General features: G+C 43.2%; 1 protein-coding gene across 1 annotated transcript; it reads left to right on the top strand.

Annotated features, from left to right (window-relative positions):
* The first annotated feature begins 303 nt into the window (after positions 1-303).
* On the top strand, positions 304-16,752 carry suox (sulfite oxidase). The gene is made up of 5 exons (XM_064968260.1): positions 304-431; positions 9,570-9,646; positions 12,366-12,561; positions 12,826-13,098; positions 14,781-16,752. Exons 2-5 carry the CDS (start codon positions 9,588-9,590, stop codon positions 16,014-16,016), a joined length of 1,764 nt encoding a protein of 587 aa, XP_064824332.1. The 5' UTR covers positions 304-431; positions 9,570-9,587; the 3' UTR covers positions 16,017-16,752.
* The last annotated feature ends 380 nt before the right edge of the window (positions 16,753-17,132 follow it).

Raw genomic sequence — 17,132 nt, 5'->3', positions numbered from 1 at the left:
AACAAAGTGGTATCTGATCAAATGTGGATGTTGGATATTTAAATTGATCAGCAGCATCAGGAATTGGAATAACAAAATAGGTTTACTCACGGCTTGCTTTATGTTTTACCATTTGATTTGGGGATGTAGACCATTTCTGAAGTAACTAGTTAACCCTATTTGGCCAATTTCTGCCAGCTAGTATTCCACAATGAGCGAGTTCGTTCAACATTGCCAGTTGCCCTGGATGGGCGGATGTTGCATATTTTAGACCATTCCATTGGTCGTTAAGCAACATCTCAACCGACCCGGTGCACCGGGGCATGCAAGACGAACTCGCACACTGACAATCAAACTACGTACCCAACCGGCTGGTGGAGGAGAGCTCGATCCTCGAGGACTTGTCAGCAGTGCATCTGGAATATAAAAAAATAGACAATATTAAACTTTAGGTGAGTAACAGTTAATGTCACTTTCTTTTAAAGATGCTAATTTATCGTTTCTATTCAATTATTGGAATGCAAGAACACTAGCCACACCTAGAAATACTATTGAGTGGCTTGTTTATGACATGGTCCTGACATGGCTCGCTGGCAAATCCACATGCTAGCTAATGCTAACGTAATGTAGCTAGTTTTCGGCTGGTAGCAGCTATGATACAAGCCATGACATTTTATCAGGTCTTTGCCATCCATCCGATTTTCAGATTATGCAGGCACATCAAAGGTAACGTTAGTTGATTCATTTAATTAAATCATGAGTATTTCTTAATCAATTGAACCATTAATGCCATTCGAAATAAGGGTATGTGGAATTAGTGCTGTAGCAAATATGGTTTTGATTACTTAAGAAAAAACACATATCTAGCGAACGGTGGCCCAAAAATCGAACCCGGGTCGCTGGTGTGAAAGGAAACGCATAACGTCAATAGTGACGTCACTTGGTAGGAATTATAACACTGCTGACGCAACACTGCCCCTTACAAACGGGAAGGCACGTTCCGGTGCTTCGTATGCTTAGCCCCCCTTACAAGCCCGGGTCGTGCGTTCCGATGGCCTCACAGCAGTCATCCTACTTTTAACATGAACGGGAAGGCATCGAACCCGGGTCGCTGGCATGAAAGCCAGACACCCGAGTTGCGTCAATACTCAGTAGGGTTAACTCTCCTAGTTGGAATTGTACCGTGGCTCATATAGCAGGATCACTATAATACAATTGCAGTGTCCAGGATTTGTTATTCTGTGTTTATATTGTATGTATGTATCAAGCCAGGATGCTGTGTTTTAAAGTATATTTGACTTGTTTAAAATATATTTGACTTTTGATTAAAAACCTACTAAAAGGGTGTTTACCACAAGTGCCTCAATTTGCATGAAAATAAGTAAATGCACTCTTTCAGTGTCCAGGACATTTTCTTCGAGGCAGGAAGCCCCGGATTGCTGTGTTTAACGAGTTATCACAATCGGTCTTATGTAGATTTATGATGGACAATAAACCACTTGAAACAGTTGATTAATCACCGACTTTTCACTCTTCTGATAGTGTAGTCAGGTGATTCTCATAACCTGTTTTAACCCTGGCAGTAGTTGAATTACACTGAACTAAAATATAAACGCAATATGCAACAATTTCAAAGAGTTTTATGAGTTTAAAATTGGTTTATTTTTTATTTAACCTTTTTAACTAGCCAAGTCAGAACAAATTCTTATTTACAAAGACGGCCTACCATTCATATAAGGAAATAAGTCAACTGAAATAAATACATTTTAGGCCCTAATCTATGGATTTCATGTGACTGGGAATACAGATATGCATGTGTTGGTCACAGATACCTTTTAAAAAAGGTAGGGGTGTGGATCAGAAAACCAGTCAGTATCTGGTGTGACCACCATTTGCCTCATGCAGCGTGGCACGTCTCTTTCACATAGAGTTGATCAGGTTGTTTATTGTGACCTGTGGAATGTTGTCCCACTCCTCTTCAATGGCTGTGCGAAGTTGCTGGATATTGGCGGAAACTGGAACATGCTATCGTACACGTCAATCCAGAGCATCCCAAACATGCTCAACAGGTGACATGTCTGGTGGGTATGTAGGCCATGAAAGAAGTGGGACATTTTTAATCTTCTAGGAATAGTGTAGAGATCCTTACGACATAGGGCCTTGCGTTATCATGCTGAAACATGAGGCGATGGTGGCGAATGAATGCTATGACAATTGCCCTCAGGATCTCGTCACGTTATCTCTGTGCATTCAAATTGCCATCGAAAAATGCAATTGGGTTTGTTGGCTGTAGCTTATGCCTGCCCATACCATAACCCCACTGACACCATGGGGAACTCTGTTCACAATGTTGACATCAGCAAACCACTTGTTCACACAATGCCATACATGCTGTCTGCCATCTGCCCGGTACAGTTGAAACTGGGATTCATCCGTGAAGAGCACACTTCTCCACCGTGCTAATAAACACAGAAGGTGAGCATTTGCCCACTGAAGTCAGTTTCGATGCCGAACTGCAGTCAGCTCAAGACCCTCTTGAGGGCAACAAGCATGCATTAGCTTCCCTGAGATGGTTTCAGACAATTTTTGCAAAAACTCTTTGGTGGCAGCTTATGGTAAAGAAATGAACATTCAATTCTCTAGCAACAGCTCTGTTGGACATTCCTGCAGTCAGCATGCCAATCCCTCAAAATGTGAGACATCTGTGGCATTTTGTGTGGCAAAATTGCACATTTTAGAGTGGCCTTTTTTCCCCCAGCACAAGGTTTGATTGTGCTGTTTAATCAGCTTCTTGATATGCCACACCTGTCAGGTGGATGGTTTATCTTGGCAAAGGTCAAATGTTCACTAACGGGTATAAACAAATTTGTGCACACAATTTAAGAGAAATAAGCTTTTTTGTGCATATGGAACATTTCTGGGATCTTTTATTTCAGTTCAGGGAACATAGGACCAACAGTTTACAGTTTACATGTTGCATTTATATTTATTCAGTGTAGAAAACCATGGTGCATCTTCAACAATCAACTATCATTCTGAAGGCTAAGATGTCTAGTGTCTGATTTAAAATACATTTTCACACTTCATTTTTTACATTTTAACCCCAAATTCTCATTACCCGAAATGCATCCAAATGAAATTGTCAGGTCATTTTTATATACCTGCTTTGGTGGTTGTGGTAAAATGCATAATATCTGATCAAATGCCGGTTTCATGAGGGTCACCCACAGCTCTCACTGGTGTTAGGCGGTACTGTCAGCAACTGATATGAGATGATACTGATATAAGTAAATGATGCAGGGAGCTGCTAAAGTCATAAACAGGAATTTAAACAAGACTTAAATAAGTGTTGATACAACATGTATAGCTTATTAATACTACAAGGGCCCAGAGTTTTCCCCAGTTAGCCTACTTCTTCTTTCCCTACTGAATCTACTTTTGAAACAGTTCTGAATGGGCTGAAAAAAGACCTGACTCTGACAAGCTAGCCCTCCCCTTGGTTCACGCCCCTTGGCTAGTTTGGCTTGGTAGCCCTTGATTGGTCGAGGAGGAGGCGTTGAAGGAGATTGAAAGACCTATTGGTTGCTGGAGCAGAACTGGTATAGGGTGAAGTTGCCCCTAGATGCTGATCTGGGGTCAGTTTTGCATTTCCCCCACTATTGCTTAAGGTTAGTATCGAGGAAGGGAAGCTTATCCTAGATCTGTATCTAGGGCAGGGATGGATAACTTCAGCCTCGGGGCGAAGTGGTGTCACACTTTTTCTCCATCCCTTAGCACGCACAGCTGATTAAACTAATTACTCTCTGAACTGAAGTTGATTATTGGAGTCAGGTGTGTTAGCTGGGGCTGGGGCAAAAGTACAACACCAATCAGGCCCCCGATCTAGGGGAAACTTCACTCCAGAGCAGCAGGAACATGTTGGCAGTGAAACAGAGAGCAGTTAATATCGAGTTATAGTGAGTCATGCTAAGTTAACTGGAACAGGGTATCTCATATGACTAATGCCCCTTGAATTGTTAAGGCTTACCTTTTATTTGAAAACATACATTCTCAACACAGAGTCATTTAGGACACAATTATTTTGAACTTTGGTGCATGCCCGACTCATGCTGGGGTCACCCAGGCACTGTGAAATCTGATAGCACCGACTCTCTTTTTAGGTCACACACACACTCTGGGCTCTATTTTAACAAACCTAGGCCTAACGCAATGGTAAATCTTAGTGCTTGCGGTAGCGTTATAGGTTTGAGGGTGTGGCTGAAATATTTCAGCTATTTTCACAATCGGAATTATGGGTGTGGTAGTGCGAAAGGACTGAGTTTTGATTAATAAATTAGTTTTAGGTGTGTGTAGGCTTGATCCCCTCACTGGCCAATCACACCATGCTCCAGGGATAAATATGTGGTTGCTTCAAGTTGTGTATTTAGTCTTTTATGTATTGCATTGTCATCAACTCCAATAAGAATGTTAGTCCGTGACAGCATAGTTTGTTAAATAGCCTAGAGAAACTAAATGTATGTAGGCCTATGTCATCTTTCCTAAATATGTTAAACATGTTTGCGGTCTACATTGTAGGAAGCCTAATTACGTGGCTTTAATAAATGGGTTTGGTTGTTTAGCAACATAACCGAAGTGTGTGTGTGCGCAACTATAGGGCAAAGCAGATGGGGTTGGCTTAGAATGTAAATGACATTTAGTCTCCAATGTTTATTGAAAACAAATACATTTGCACAATGATCACTTGTTGTCTCTCAAATACATTGTTGCAGTTGTTGGTTAGCTAGCGTTTGAATTTTAGCATTAGCATTGCCATGAAATCGGTCAAAACACCTCAAAACAAGACATGCTATCAAGAACAAGATGAAACTAGCTGAAATGAACCATGTACGATTCCCCACATGGCAGTTTCTTGTCAATGTTGGTAGCCATCTGGCCATCCAGAATCACAACAGCTCTGACTTCTGCCCCATTGAAGCGTGTGCATTGTTTTCGTGACATTTTCAGCTAGCCCATATGGATATATACTGAACAAATATATAAACGCATCATGTAAAGTGTTGGTCCCAAGTTTCATGAGCTGAAATAAAAGATCCCAGAAATGTTTCACACGCATGAAAAGCTTATTTCTCTCATTGTGTGCCCACATTTGTTTACATCCCAGTTAGAGAATTTCTTCTTTGCCATGATAATCCTTCCACCTGACAGGTGTGGCATATCAAGAAGATGATCAAACAGCATTATCATTACACAATAAAAGGCCACTCTAAAATGTGCAGTTTTGTCATGCAATGCTACAGATACATAAAGTTTGGAGAGTGTGTGCAATTGGCATGCTGACTGCAGGAGTGTCCACCAGAGCTGTTTCCAGAGAATTGAATGTTCATTTCTCTACCATAAGCCACCTCCAACGTTGTTTTAGAGAATTTGGCAGTACGTCCAACCGGCCTCACAACTGCAGACCACGTGTAACCATGCCAGCCCAGGACCTCCACATCCGGCTTCTTCACGTGCGGGATCGTTTGAGACCAGCCATCCAAACAGCTGATGAAACTCAATAGTTTTTCTGAATGTAATAAAGCCCTTTTGTGGGGAAAAACTAATTCTGATTGGCTGGGCCTAGCTACCCAATGGGTGGGCCTATGCCCTCCCAGGCCCATCCATGGCTGCGCCCCTGCCCAGTCTTGTGAAATCCATAGATTAGGGCCTAATTTATTTATTTCAATTGACTGATTTCCTTATATTAACTGTAACTGTAAAATTGTTGTTTTAATATTTTTGTTCAGTATATATTGTTAAACATAGCATTCACACTGATATAGGGGCTAGACCCACTGTAAATTGCATTATGTCTGCCATGTACATGTCAAACGTTGTCAATAAGCAAGATTAAATTCACTATTGATAAGGCTTAGAAGAGTGAATAATTCTAATCAAAACTAAACAACCTGTATAGGCTATGTCGAAATACAGTTACAGGCACCATAATTGCTCGCCGTGGGCATATAATATTAAAGGAAAAAATCAACCCAAAACCACTATTCCTATAGTTTCCAATGTTAAATAACACTAATCGAAACTTTACTGGCCCGGACATGGCGTAGCCTAGTTAAAATGCATAAGGGTCATGCAGGGCCAGTAGGTTGACGTGCTTTCTATGTTCAGCTGTATTAGGCAAAAGTTGGTTATTATGGTATGTATTAAAAAGCTGTGTAATATAATCTAGCAGTGTAAGTCATTACTTTATTACTCTCATTTTGAGAAGATTTTTTTAAACATTTAACATCAGGATGCTGCCCCTTTAAGACAACAGCCTTTAAAAAGAGATATTGATCCGGCTACAGTAGATTAATGCTATGTGTTTTTTTGTAGTTTTCTTTGTGCAGACTATCAGCAGTAGCTAGCATATTACTAGGATGTTCACAATTGAACGTTTACTTGTAAATCAATTTCTCTAAATTCAGCAAGTGGTATGATGAGAGCTTATTGTTACTCTCGACAGCTCATGTGTGCTGTGTGAACGCATCAATTTAGCTATGTACTTCTCGAGAAGTTGTAACTCGCGAGGAGCGTTGTTGAATGAACGACCAATCATGTTGCTCAAATGCAAATAGCATGACTTCTTTGCGTGAAGTCTTTTTTTCTTCTTCTGTTTTTCCCCATAGTTGCGCACACGTCAGTTTTGTTGCTCAACAACCAACCTATGGCAGACAATGACACAGCAGGTAAATGTTGAACTGGCACGCCAAATTGCACTGAGAAGTTACTGGCTCCTGGGTGGATGAAACCCACAACAGAGGTGTCATCTGCGTATTTAAAGAATCTTTGGGCTGGATCAGAGGATTGACAATTGTTTGTGTACAGGATTGGCAAAAGTACGCAACCTTGCGGGGCTCCCATATTCACCGTTTTAGATGTGGAGATGGCAGAGTTAAATTTAACTTGTTGGGTACGGTTCACAAGGAAACATTTAATCTAGTTGTTCAGTACAGAGTTGACACCCATATTCACCAGTTTATCCACCGGTAGGTGGGATTGGATGTTATTGAACGCGCTACTGAAGTCAATGAATACCACTTTAACTAGGCCATTTGCCTGTTCTAAGTGTTTGTAAATGTTGTTCAGCATGATGTTGCTGTTGTTCAGTTGTTCAGCATGACCTCTGGATTGGATTTAGTTTTATTTATTTATTTATCCGTTATTTTACCAGGTAAGTTGACTGAGAACACATTGTCATTTGCAGCAACGACCTAGGGAATAGTTACAGGGGAGAGGAGGGAGATTAATGAGCCAATTATAAACTGGGGATTATTAGGTGATGGTTTGAGGGCCAGATTGGGAATTTAGCCAGGACCCCGGGGTTAACACCCCACCCCTAGTTGAGACACCAGAGAGAAGATGTTTTCATAATTATTTTTTCAAAACATTTCATAGGTACAGATTACAGGGCATAAGTCATTATTTTATTTTGGCCTGTTTTTTTTAGGTACTGGGACAATCAGCTGTTTTTTCCATGAATCTGGAATTATCCCGCTTTCCAGTGACTCCACTTTCTGCTGCGATGTAAAATCACACATCAAACCTGTAATAGAAACTGTTCAAATAATTTGCAAAGACAAAGTCATTATCAACGGTCATGCAATGTCTCTGCCTGTCAGGGCCGCCCAGTCAGTGGGCTTGAAACAATCCTGGAGGGCGTCAGTAGCTTCAGGAGTCCAGCTTTTAGTCTCCACCTATTTAGCCTTCTCTCGCTGCATTCGCGGTTTGTAGACTGGGATGAGCCGGACCATGTTATGAGCTGAATCTCCGAGATTGGGTAGTGTCTTGGAGGAATACGCACCTGGGATGTTACCATAACAGAGGTCCAGACAGGCTTCATTTCGGGTAGGACATGTAAAATATTGCTAGTATGATGGTAAATGTTCAGATTGACTGCACATGTTAAAGTCTCCCATGATCAGCTTTACTGCGTCAGGTGACTGTTTCAGCCTGGGATACAAGGTCATGGATCACGTCGGCAGTTGTGGGCTATGTAAACAAACAGTCGGGCTTGATTTATTTCCTGTGGCCGGTAGTATAGCTGTAGGTTAAGAGCAAGGAGTTCAATATCTTTAGTACAGACCTGGTGCTTCGTTGTCATATGGGCTGAATTACAGTATTTCTCGTTGATGAACTCAAACTCCTCTGCCTTTCCTCTTAGTGGAGTTGATGCTTCGGTCCATTCTAATGATTGTGTAGCCGTCCAGCTCCACTGCAGAGTCGGGTTCCTGTTCCATAAGCCAGGTCTCAGACAGATCAGGCTAGATTGTCGGTACTCGGACAGGTATTGCCTGTAGCTCGTCAGTAGGCTTGGGTGGTATACAGTATACTGGGGTATTTGGAAATAGCCATGGGATGGTTTTCAATACTGTTTAAATGATTATTTTTTCAACCAATTTTCAACCAATCTTACTTTGTAAGCAAATACCTGTAGTTAACTTGTGCAATACGTTAGGAGATAAAGCAGACCACGTTCTTCATTTCACCTGTCACATTATTTTACATTATGAAACGTATTGTAGTTCCCCAGTTGAGCCAGTCACATGTTTGTTTGTAAATAGCACAATGTGAGAAAGCGGGAGCAGGTGAGTCCAGCTGTGTATTGACAGTATTCACATTTTATATTGAAAGTCCATTCTAGTGTAAACTTGCAGCCAATGGTCGGAGAATAAGCAGGATCTCTTGTGTATGATATCCGCGGTTGCGGCTCTCTATATCCATTGATATGGATATATTGGTCGACAGATGATTGGTGCATTTCACTTAAAACATTTTTTTTAAACTAACAGCAAAAGTACTGCTGTTTGCCTCATTATTAGCTATCTAATTTCATACCACTAAAAACTTGGTTGATGGAGGTGGATCGCAACTTTAAAACACATTAAATAAACAAGCACGTAAACGATAAGCACAAATGACCGTGTCTCTGCAAGAGCAGCCCCCATACATGATACGTTTTATAAACATCGTGGAAGGATCATACACATTGCATTCACTCACTGTTTTGCTGCTCCAAAACTTGATCTTTTAATAAAGCTTTGGTGTTTTAATATTTATTTAAAGCAGTCTCATGAACCAAATCCTTTGTTGATAGGCTGCTGAAATGAAAAACCAAGCAATCTGTGTAATTGTTAAGACCTGCTTTTGGTTGGACTCAACTTTCGTGCTGCATGCAATTGTCTCTTTTGTGCTTGCTTTTACGACATACCTCAAATATTACCACCCCTCCCACCTCAGTACAAGTGGGTTGACGTGAGACAGGTAAATTGCCAAACCTGGCATAAGGGATGGAAAACGCCAGTGCGCCAGTTTTTACATTACAAAATTGCAAACAAAAAACTATGATTACAGATCTCAGGTACAGATCTACCATGTTATAATATAACAGAACAGTAGGGTCAGAATTTCTCATGAGGGAGTTGACTGTGTTAAAAAGAATGACATCCATGTTTTGCACGGGTCCATGCTATGGGTATTTTTAAATGAGGTTTTCATGTTAGGGGAACGTGTATATTTGTGCTTCTTGTTTATTAATTGTACTTCTTTCCCCTCAGACTATCAACACCAATGCAATGCTGCTCCTCAGACACTGTCGAGGCCTAACCAGAGTAGGCCTTCTCAAGACTCAAAGGTAGTCATAAAATAAGCTGCATTTGTTACCTTTCAGCTTAAAAGTAATATCAAAGTTATAAAAAAATATATCACTAACTGCATGGCCATTCTGGCAGACCTGGCATCTGCCTTTTTTCCTTATTGCTATAGTCCACTTTAATGACCTGTTTATGTCTTGCCTAGTCAAAGGTCTGAGTCGGAACAGCCACTAAAAAGATCTTACATGTCTTAAAAAAAACACACCAGCCACCCAGGGCTGTCAGCCAGGAAAGTGCAAGGCAGGGCCAGTATGTCCTGACTGACCTTAAAGGAATAATTTTCACTACGGCTAATTGCGTCCCAGATCCCTTGACTTTTTAAATCAAATCAAATGTATTTATATAGCCCTTCGTACATCAGCTGATATCTCAAAGTACTGTACAGAAACCCAGCCTAAAACGCCAAACAGCAAGCAATGCAGGTGTAGAAGCACGGTTGCTAGGAAAAACTCCCTAGAAAGGCCAAAACCTAGGAAGAAACCTAGAGAGGAACCAGGCTATGTGGTGTGGCAAGTCCTCTTCTGGCTGTGTCGGGTGGAGATTATAACAGAACATGGCCAAGATGTTCAAATGTTCATAAATGACCAACATGGTCAAATAATAATAAGGCAGAACAGTTGAAACTGGAGCAGCAGCACGGCCAGGTGGACTGGGGACAGCAAGGATTCATCATGTCAGGTAGTCCTGAGGCATGGTCCTAGGGCTCAGGTCCTCCTCCGAGAGAGAGAAAGAGAGAATTAGAGAGAGCACACTTAAATTCACACAGGACGCCGAATAGGACAGGAGAAGTACTCCAGATATAACAAACTGACCCTAGCCCCCCGACACACAAACTACAGCAGCATAAATGCTGGAGGCTGAGACAGGAGGGGTCAGGAGACACTGTGGCCCCATCCGAGGACAACCCCGGACAGGGCCAAACAGGAAGGATATAACCCCACCCACTTTGCCAAAGCACAGCCCCCACACCACTAGAGGGATATCTTCAACCACCAACTTACCATCCTGAGACAAGGCAGAGTATAGCCCACAAAGATCTCTGTCACGGCACAACCCAAAGGGGGGCGCCAACCCAGACAGGTCTTAAACATTTTGTTAAGTTACAGCCTTATTCTAAAATGGATTAAATTGTTTTTTCCCCTCATCAGTCTACACAGAATACCCCATAATGACAAAGCAAAAACAGTTGTTTAGAAATTTTAGCACATTTCTAAAAAAAATAATAATAATTTAATATAACATTTACATAAGTATTCAGAACGTTTACTCAGTACTTTTTTGAAGCACCTTTGGCAGTGATTACAGCCTCGTGTCCTCTTGGGTATGACGCTTTAAGCTTGGCACACCTGTATTTAGGGAGTTTCTCCCATTCTTCTCTGCAGATCCTCTCAAGCTCTGTCAGGTTGGATGGGGAGCATCGCTGCACAGGTATTTTTATGTCTCTCTGGAGATGTTCTATCGGGTTCAAGTTCGGGCTCTGGCTGGGCCACTCAAGGACATTCAGAGACATGTCCTGAAGCCACTTCTGCTTTGTTTTGGTTGTGTGCTTAGGGTTGTTGTCCTGTTGGAAGGTGAACCTTCTCCCCAGTCTGAAGTCCTGAGTGCTGGGGAGCAGGTTCTCATCAAGGATCTCTCTGTACTCTCTGTTCATCTTTCTCTCGATCTTGACTAGTCTCTTAGTCCCTGCCGCTGAAAAACATCCCCACAGCATGATTCTGCCACCCCCATGCATCACCGTAGGGATGGTGCCACGTTTCCTCCTGACGTGACGCTTAGCATTCAGCCCAAAGAATTCAATCTTGGTTTCATCAGACCAGAGAATCTGGTTTCTCAAGGTCTGAGTGTCCTTTAGGTGCCTTTTGGCAAACACCAAATGGGCTGTCATGTGCCTTTTACTGAGGAGTGGCTTCCGTCTGGCCATTCTACCATAAAGGCCTGATTGGTGTTGTGCTACAGAGATAGTTGTCCTTCTGGAAGGTTCTCCCATCTCCACAGAGGAACTCTGGAGCTCTGTCTGAGTGATCTCTATCTACAAAATGTAGAAAATGTCAAGGGGTCGAAAATACTTTCCAAATGTACTGTACATAGCGCACTACTTTGGACCAGGACCCAAAGTAAAAAGTGATCAACGGTAGTGCACTAAATAGGAATGTGGCCCTAGTGTCAGAAGCTGGGTTAATGATTTCCAAGCAGGAGCAGAGATAATCAATTACCTCCTTATCAAACGAGCTCCTGAAATACAGATTTGTCTCCCCCTTTATTTGTTTAGTTAGTCTTATTGCTTATTGATATGAACTGTAAGCAGTTTGCCTGACCTTTAACATCTTTAAGGAGTGGAGTCTCCTAGGAGAGGCCTCTGTCTGGGTTATCAGGTGAAATCTGTCAGTTAAGTCTAATGGGCCCAAACTTTTTTAGATTAGCCCTCTGGCCCATGAATAGAAAAAGCTTTTGTCAGATGCATAATTATGCCTTATCTTACAGCAGGATCTACTCAAGTATATTTGCACTGCCTACCATAACTTGTCCTTTGTATGGACATGGGTGTAACTATCTGTAACATGAATGCAATCAGTACATGAGTAAACCGCTAGGTGTGTCTCAAATGACTCCCTATATAGTGCACTGCTTTTGGCCAGAGCCATTTGGGACTCACGCCTACTGTTTGTCTGATTGTGACACTGGTCTGTGTGTCTCCTACAGGGTGCAGTTGTTGCAGGGTGCGGCCCTTCCTGTGGCAGTGTGTGCGGGCAGCCTCTGTGCACGCTGGGGCAGCAGTCATGGGGGGCATAAATCAGGGCAGTACCAACGCAGCCATGGCCCCAACTGGAGACACGCCCTAGCAGGGCTGCTGGCTGGGACAGGGGCTGTACTGGCCTATGGCCTCCACCACAGCCAGGTGAGAGGGACAGTCTGCGTACTAATAGCTGGTGTGATGGAAGTTGTGGTGCATTTATGCTATTACACTGTTAGAGAAATCTAACCTACAATATGGGCATTTAACAGCATTTATAGTTTTTCAAGGCTGTATATTGTTCAGTACAATTCATTTTGTTACCTGTTTTGTGGCATAAATAATGTCAAAAATTACTTTTCGGGATGCTTCTGCTCTTTTTTTCTTCTTCTGTAGCTGATATTTGACTGTTGTTTGTCTTTTCTCCAGACTGAGCAGGCAGCCACCACTATAGTCCAGCCCATAGCCCCAGCCTCCTCTCTACCCATCTACACCCAGGACGAGGTCACCAAACACCGCTCTGTTGAGGAGGGCGTCTGGGTCACCTACAAGGGCAGTGTCTATGACATCACAGAGTTTGTGTCCATGCACCCTGGTGGTGATAAGATCCTGCTAGCAGCAGGTGGGGCTCTGGAGCCCTTCTGGGCACTGTATGCCGTTCACAGCCAAGACCACGTGCTGGAGATCCTGTCTGAGTATAAGGTGGGCGAGCTGTGTATGGTCTTGTTATCTGGTCTGCGCAAGTGTGAATAATTCTACTGTTGCTACGACAGCATATCTTCCCACAACCAATTCTTATTACGAAACCTTTGTTACAATTTACTCTCTTTTTTATCTAAATAACATAACAATAAAATATATATACAGTGCCTGCAGAAAGTATTCAGACCTCTTGACTTTTTCCGCATTTTGTTACATTACAGCCTTATTCTAAAATGGATTAACAACAACAACAAAAACTCAGCAATCTACACACAATACCCCATAATGATGAAGCAAAACGTTTTTATTTTTTTATTTTTGCAAATGTATTACATATTAAAAACACATACCTAATTTACATAAGTATTCAGGCCCTTTGCTATGAGACTTGAAATTGAGCTCAGGTGCATCCTGTTTCCATTGATCACCCTTGAGATGCTTCTACAACATGGAGTCCACCTGTGGTAAATTCAATTGATTGGACTTAACTTGGAAAGGCACATACCTGTCTATATAATGTCCCACAGTTGACAGTGCATGCAAAAATCAAGCTGTGAGGTTGAAGGGATTGTCCGTAGAGCTCCGAGACAGGATTGTGTCGGCACAGATCTGGGGAAGGGTACCAAAACATTTCTGCAGCATTGAAGGTCCCCAAGAACACAGTAGCCTCCATCATTCTTAAATGGAAGAAGTTTAGAACCACCAAGACTCTTCCTAGAGCTGGCCACGTGGCCAAACTGAACAATCGGGGGAGAAGGACCCTGGTCAGGGAGGTGACCAAGAACCTGATGGTCACTCTGACAGAGCTCCAGAGTTCCTCTTGGAATTTCCCAAAAGGCACCTAAAGACTCAGACCATGGAAAACAAGATTCTCTGGTCTGATGAAACCAAGATTGAACTCTTTGGCCTGAATGCCAAGCGTCACGTCTGGAGAAAACCTGGCAACGTCCCTGCGGTGAAGCATGGGTGGATGCTGTGGGGATGTTTTTCTGCGGCAGAGACTGGGAGACAAGTCAGGATTGAGGGAAAGATGAACGGAGCAAAGTACAGAGAGATCCTTGATGAAAACCTGCTCCAGAGTTCTCAGGACCTCAGACTGGGGCATAGGTTCACTTTCCAACAGGACAACGACCCTAAGCACACAGCCAAGACAATGCAGGAGTGGCTTCGGGACAAGTCTCGATGTCCTTGAGTGGTCCAGCCAGAGCCCGGACCTGAACTCAATCGAACATCTCTAGAGAGATGTGCAGCAACTCTCCACATCCAACCTGACAGCTTGAGAGCATCTGTATAGAAGACTGGGAGAAAATCCCCAAATACAAATGTGCCAAGCTTGTAGTGTCATACCCAAGAAGACTCTAGGCTGTAATCGCTGCCAAAGGTGCTTCAAGAAAGTACTGAGTAAAGGGTCTGAATACTTATGTGAATGTGATATTTCAGTTTTTTATATTTAATAAATTAGCAAACATTTCTAAAATCCTGTTTTTGCTTAGTCATTGTGGAGTATTGTTTGTAGATTTGATCTATTTTTTTCCTCAATTTTAGAATAAGGCTGTAACCTAAAAACATTTGGAAAAAGTCAAGGGGTCTGGATACTTTTTTAAAGGCACTGTGTGTGTATATATATATATATATATATATATATTTATTATGTATATATTATGTATACTTTTTTTTAAAAGGTGGGTGAGCTGAGTGAGGAGGATCAGCGGAAGCAACAAAGCGTGAAATCCACGGACCCCTACTCTACCGACCCGGAGCGGCACCCTGCCCTGCGCATCAACAGCCTCAAGCCCTTCAATGCTGAGCCCCCACCCGAAATCCTCTCCGACAACTACATCACCCCTTCAGCCATCTTCTTTAAGAGGAACCACCTGCCTGTGCCACAAGTGGACCCGAAATCCTACCGCTTGCAGGTGGAGGGTGTGCCTGGTGGAGCATCTCTGAGCCTCTCTCTGGAGGAGCTGAAGACACGCTTCCCCAAACACACAATCACGGCCACGCTGCAGTGTGCTGGCAACCGCCGCTCGGAGATGAATAAAGTCAAGCAGGTGAAGGGGCTCAATTGGGGCATCGCTGCGATAAGTAATGCTACGTGGAGCGGCGCCAGGCTGAAGGATGTGCTGCTGGCAGCTGGCTACAGGTCAGAGGTGGCCCAGCAGACATCCCACGTTCAATTTGAAGGCCTTGACAGTGATGTGACCGGCACCACCTACGGAGCATCTATCCCGCTCAACAAGGCGGTAAGTGAAGAGGGCGACGTGCTGCTGGCTTACCAGATGAATGGAAAAGACCTACCTGCTGACCACGGCTATCCCGTACGGGTGGTGGTGCCGGGAACGGTGGGTGCCCGCAATGTCAAGTGGCTGGGAAAGATCATAGTGAGTGAGGAGGAGAGCAGCAGCCACTGGCAGCAGAATGACTACAAGGGCTTCTCCCCCGCCACTGACTGGGACACGGTGGACTTCAAGTCGGCCCCAGCCATCCAGGAGCTGCCCATCCAGTCGGCCATCACCCAGCCAGTGGAGGGAGCTGTGGTGAAACGCAGTGCAGAGGAGGTGACGGTGAAGGGCTACGCTTGGAGCGGGGGCGGCCGGGAGGTGGTGCGTGTCGATGTGTCTCTGGATGGGGGGCGGACCTGGCAAGTGGCGCAGCTACAGAGCAGTGAGAAGGGGCAGGTCCCGGCCCCCTCGCCCCCACCCGGCAGAGCCTGGGCCTGGAAGCTGTGGGAGCTGACAGCCCCACTGCCCCCCGCGGTCCAGGAACTGGAGATTGTGTGCAAGGCGGTGGACAACAGCTACAACATGCAGCCAGACTCAGTGGCACCTATCTGGAACCTGAGGGGAGTTTTGAGTAACGCCTGGCACAGGGTGAAAGTCACAGTCAAGGAGGATGAGGAAAAGCAGAAACTGTTGTGATCTAGGGGGTTGTGTTCAAGTCTTAAAGAGTGTAGAGGTAAACAGATGATGTTTTAACATGCCCCTCTCCAGACAGACAGCATGTAACACGCTAAAGCTCTGGGGGAACTGAAACTAAAAACCCCTCTGTTGACTTGTTGCGCCGCAAAACAGCTAATTCTGTTCAGTGGAGATGGGGGGAAAAAAAATTGGCATTCATCTGTGTGTAGCTAATGTTGAGCGCTTAAAGAACATTGTGGTCAGTTGGGTTAAAAATAATCCCAAACGCACCACAAAACAAGATAACAGAAGCAAATCTGTTGTTGTCAACAGTTGCTCAAGGACAAGCAAAAACACCTTGCCAATGCTGTCCTTTTCATATCCTAAAATCGATTCACTAACTTCTTTGGCTTTAATGACAAGCTTGCTTCCATTTCATGATTTTACAAGGGTGTCATTTGCTGGATCCAGAGAATATTCTAATTCTTTGAGTTGCATTGTCTTAACCCATATTGATTATAGCAATTGATAAATTGTCTATCGTATAACTAATTATTCACTGTGTAAGATCAAAAGCACTTTGATCTTGTAAGTTTCAGCTAGTGTTATCTTCTGCATTAAGCAAGGTACCGTATTGTTTTGATTTTCACAAAAGTTCTCAGTTATATTTTTGTGAGATTGTTTTGCACACAATGTATGCATTTAAATGAATCAGCAATACTGCTTTTGTCAATTGTGATAAAACATATTTTCTCCACCTATCTGGTTACATGCTACATGATTGATTAGGAGCTTTAAATGAATATGTAATAAATAACACTTAAAAAAACGTATTTAGAAATAACACATTAATGTTAAATATTAAACTTACACTACATAACCAAAAGTATGTGGACACCTGCTCTTCAAACATCTCATTCCAAAACAATGGGCATTAATATGGAGTTGGTCCCCCCCTTTGCTATAACAGCCTCCACTCTTCTGGGAAGGCTTTCCACTAGATGTTGGAACATTACTGCAGGGATTTGCTTCCATTCAGCCACAAGAGCATTAGTGAGGTTGGGCACTGATGTTGGGCGATTAGGCCTGGCTCGCAGTCGGCGTTCCAATTCATCCCAAAGGTGTTCGATGGGGTTG

Source organism: Oncorhynchus masou, chromosome 6, assembly GCF_036934945.1.
Source record: "Oncorhynchus masou masou isolate Uvic2021 chromosome 6, UVic_Omas_1.1, whole genome shotgun sequence".
Classification (NCBI taxonomy): domain Eukaryota; kingdom Metazoa; phylum Chordata; class Actinopteri; order Salmoniformes; family Salmonidae; genus Oncorhynchus; species Oncorhynchus masou.
The sequence above is the reverse complement of the archived record's forward strand: the minus strand, read 5'-3'. Positions and strand labels throughout refer to the sequence as shown.

Bases quoted from the DNA above. Each gene is read 5' to 3' on its own strand.
- suox (XM_064968260.1), top strand. From the start codon at position 9,588: ATGCTGCTCCTCAGACACTGTCGAGGCCTAACCAGAGTAGGCCTTCTC. The intron at 12,562-12,825 runs GTGAGAGGGACA...TCTTTTCTCCAG, and splicing joins ATGGCCTCCACCACAGCCAG to ACTGAGCAGGCAGCCACCAC. The intron at 13,099-14,780 runs GTGGGCGAGCTG...TTTTTTTAAAAG, and splicing joins AGATCCTGTCTGAGTATAAG to GTGGGTGAGCTGAGTGAGGA.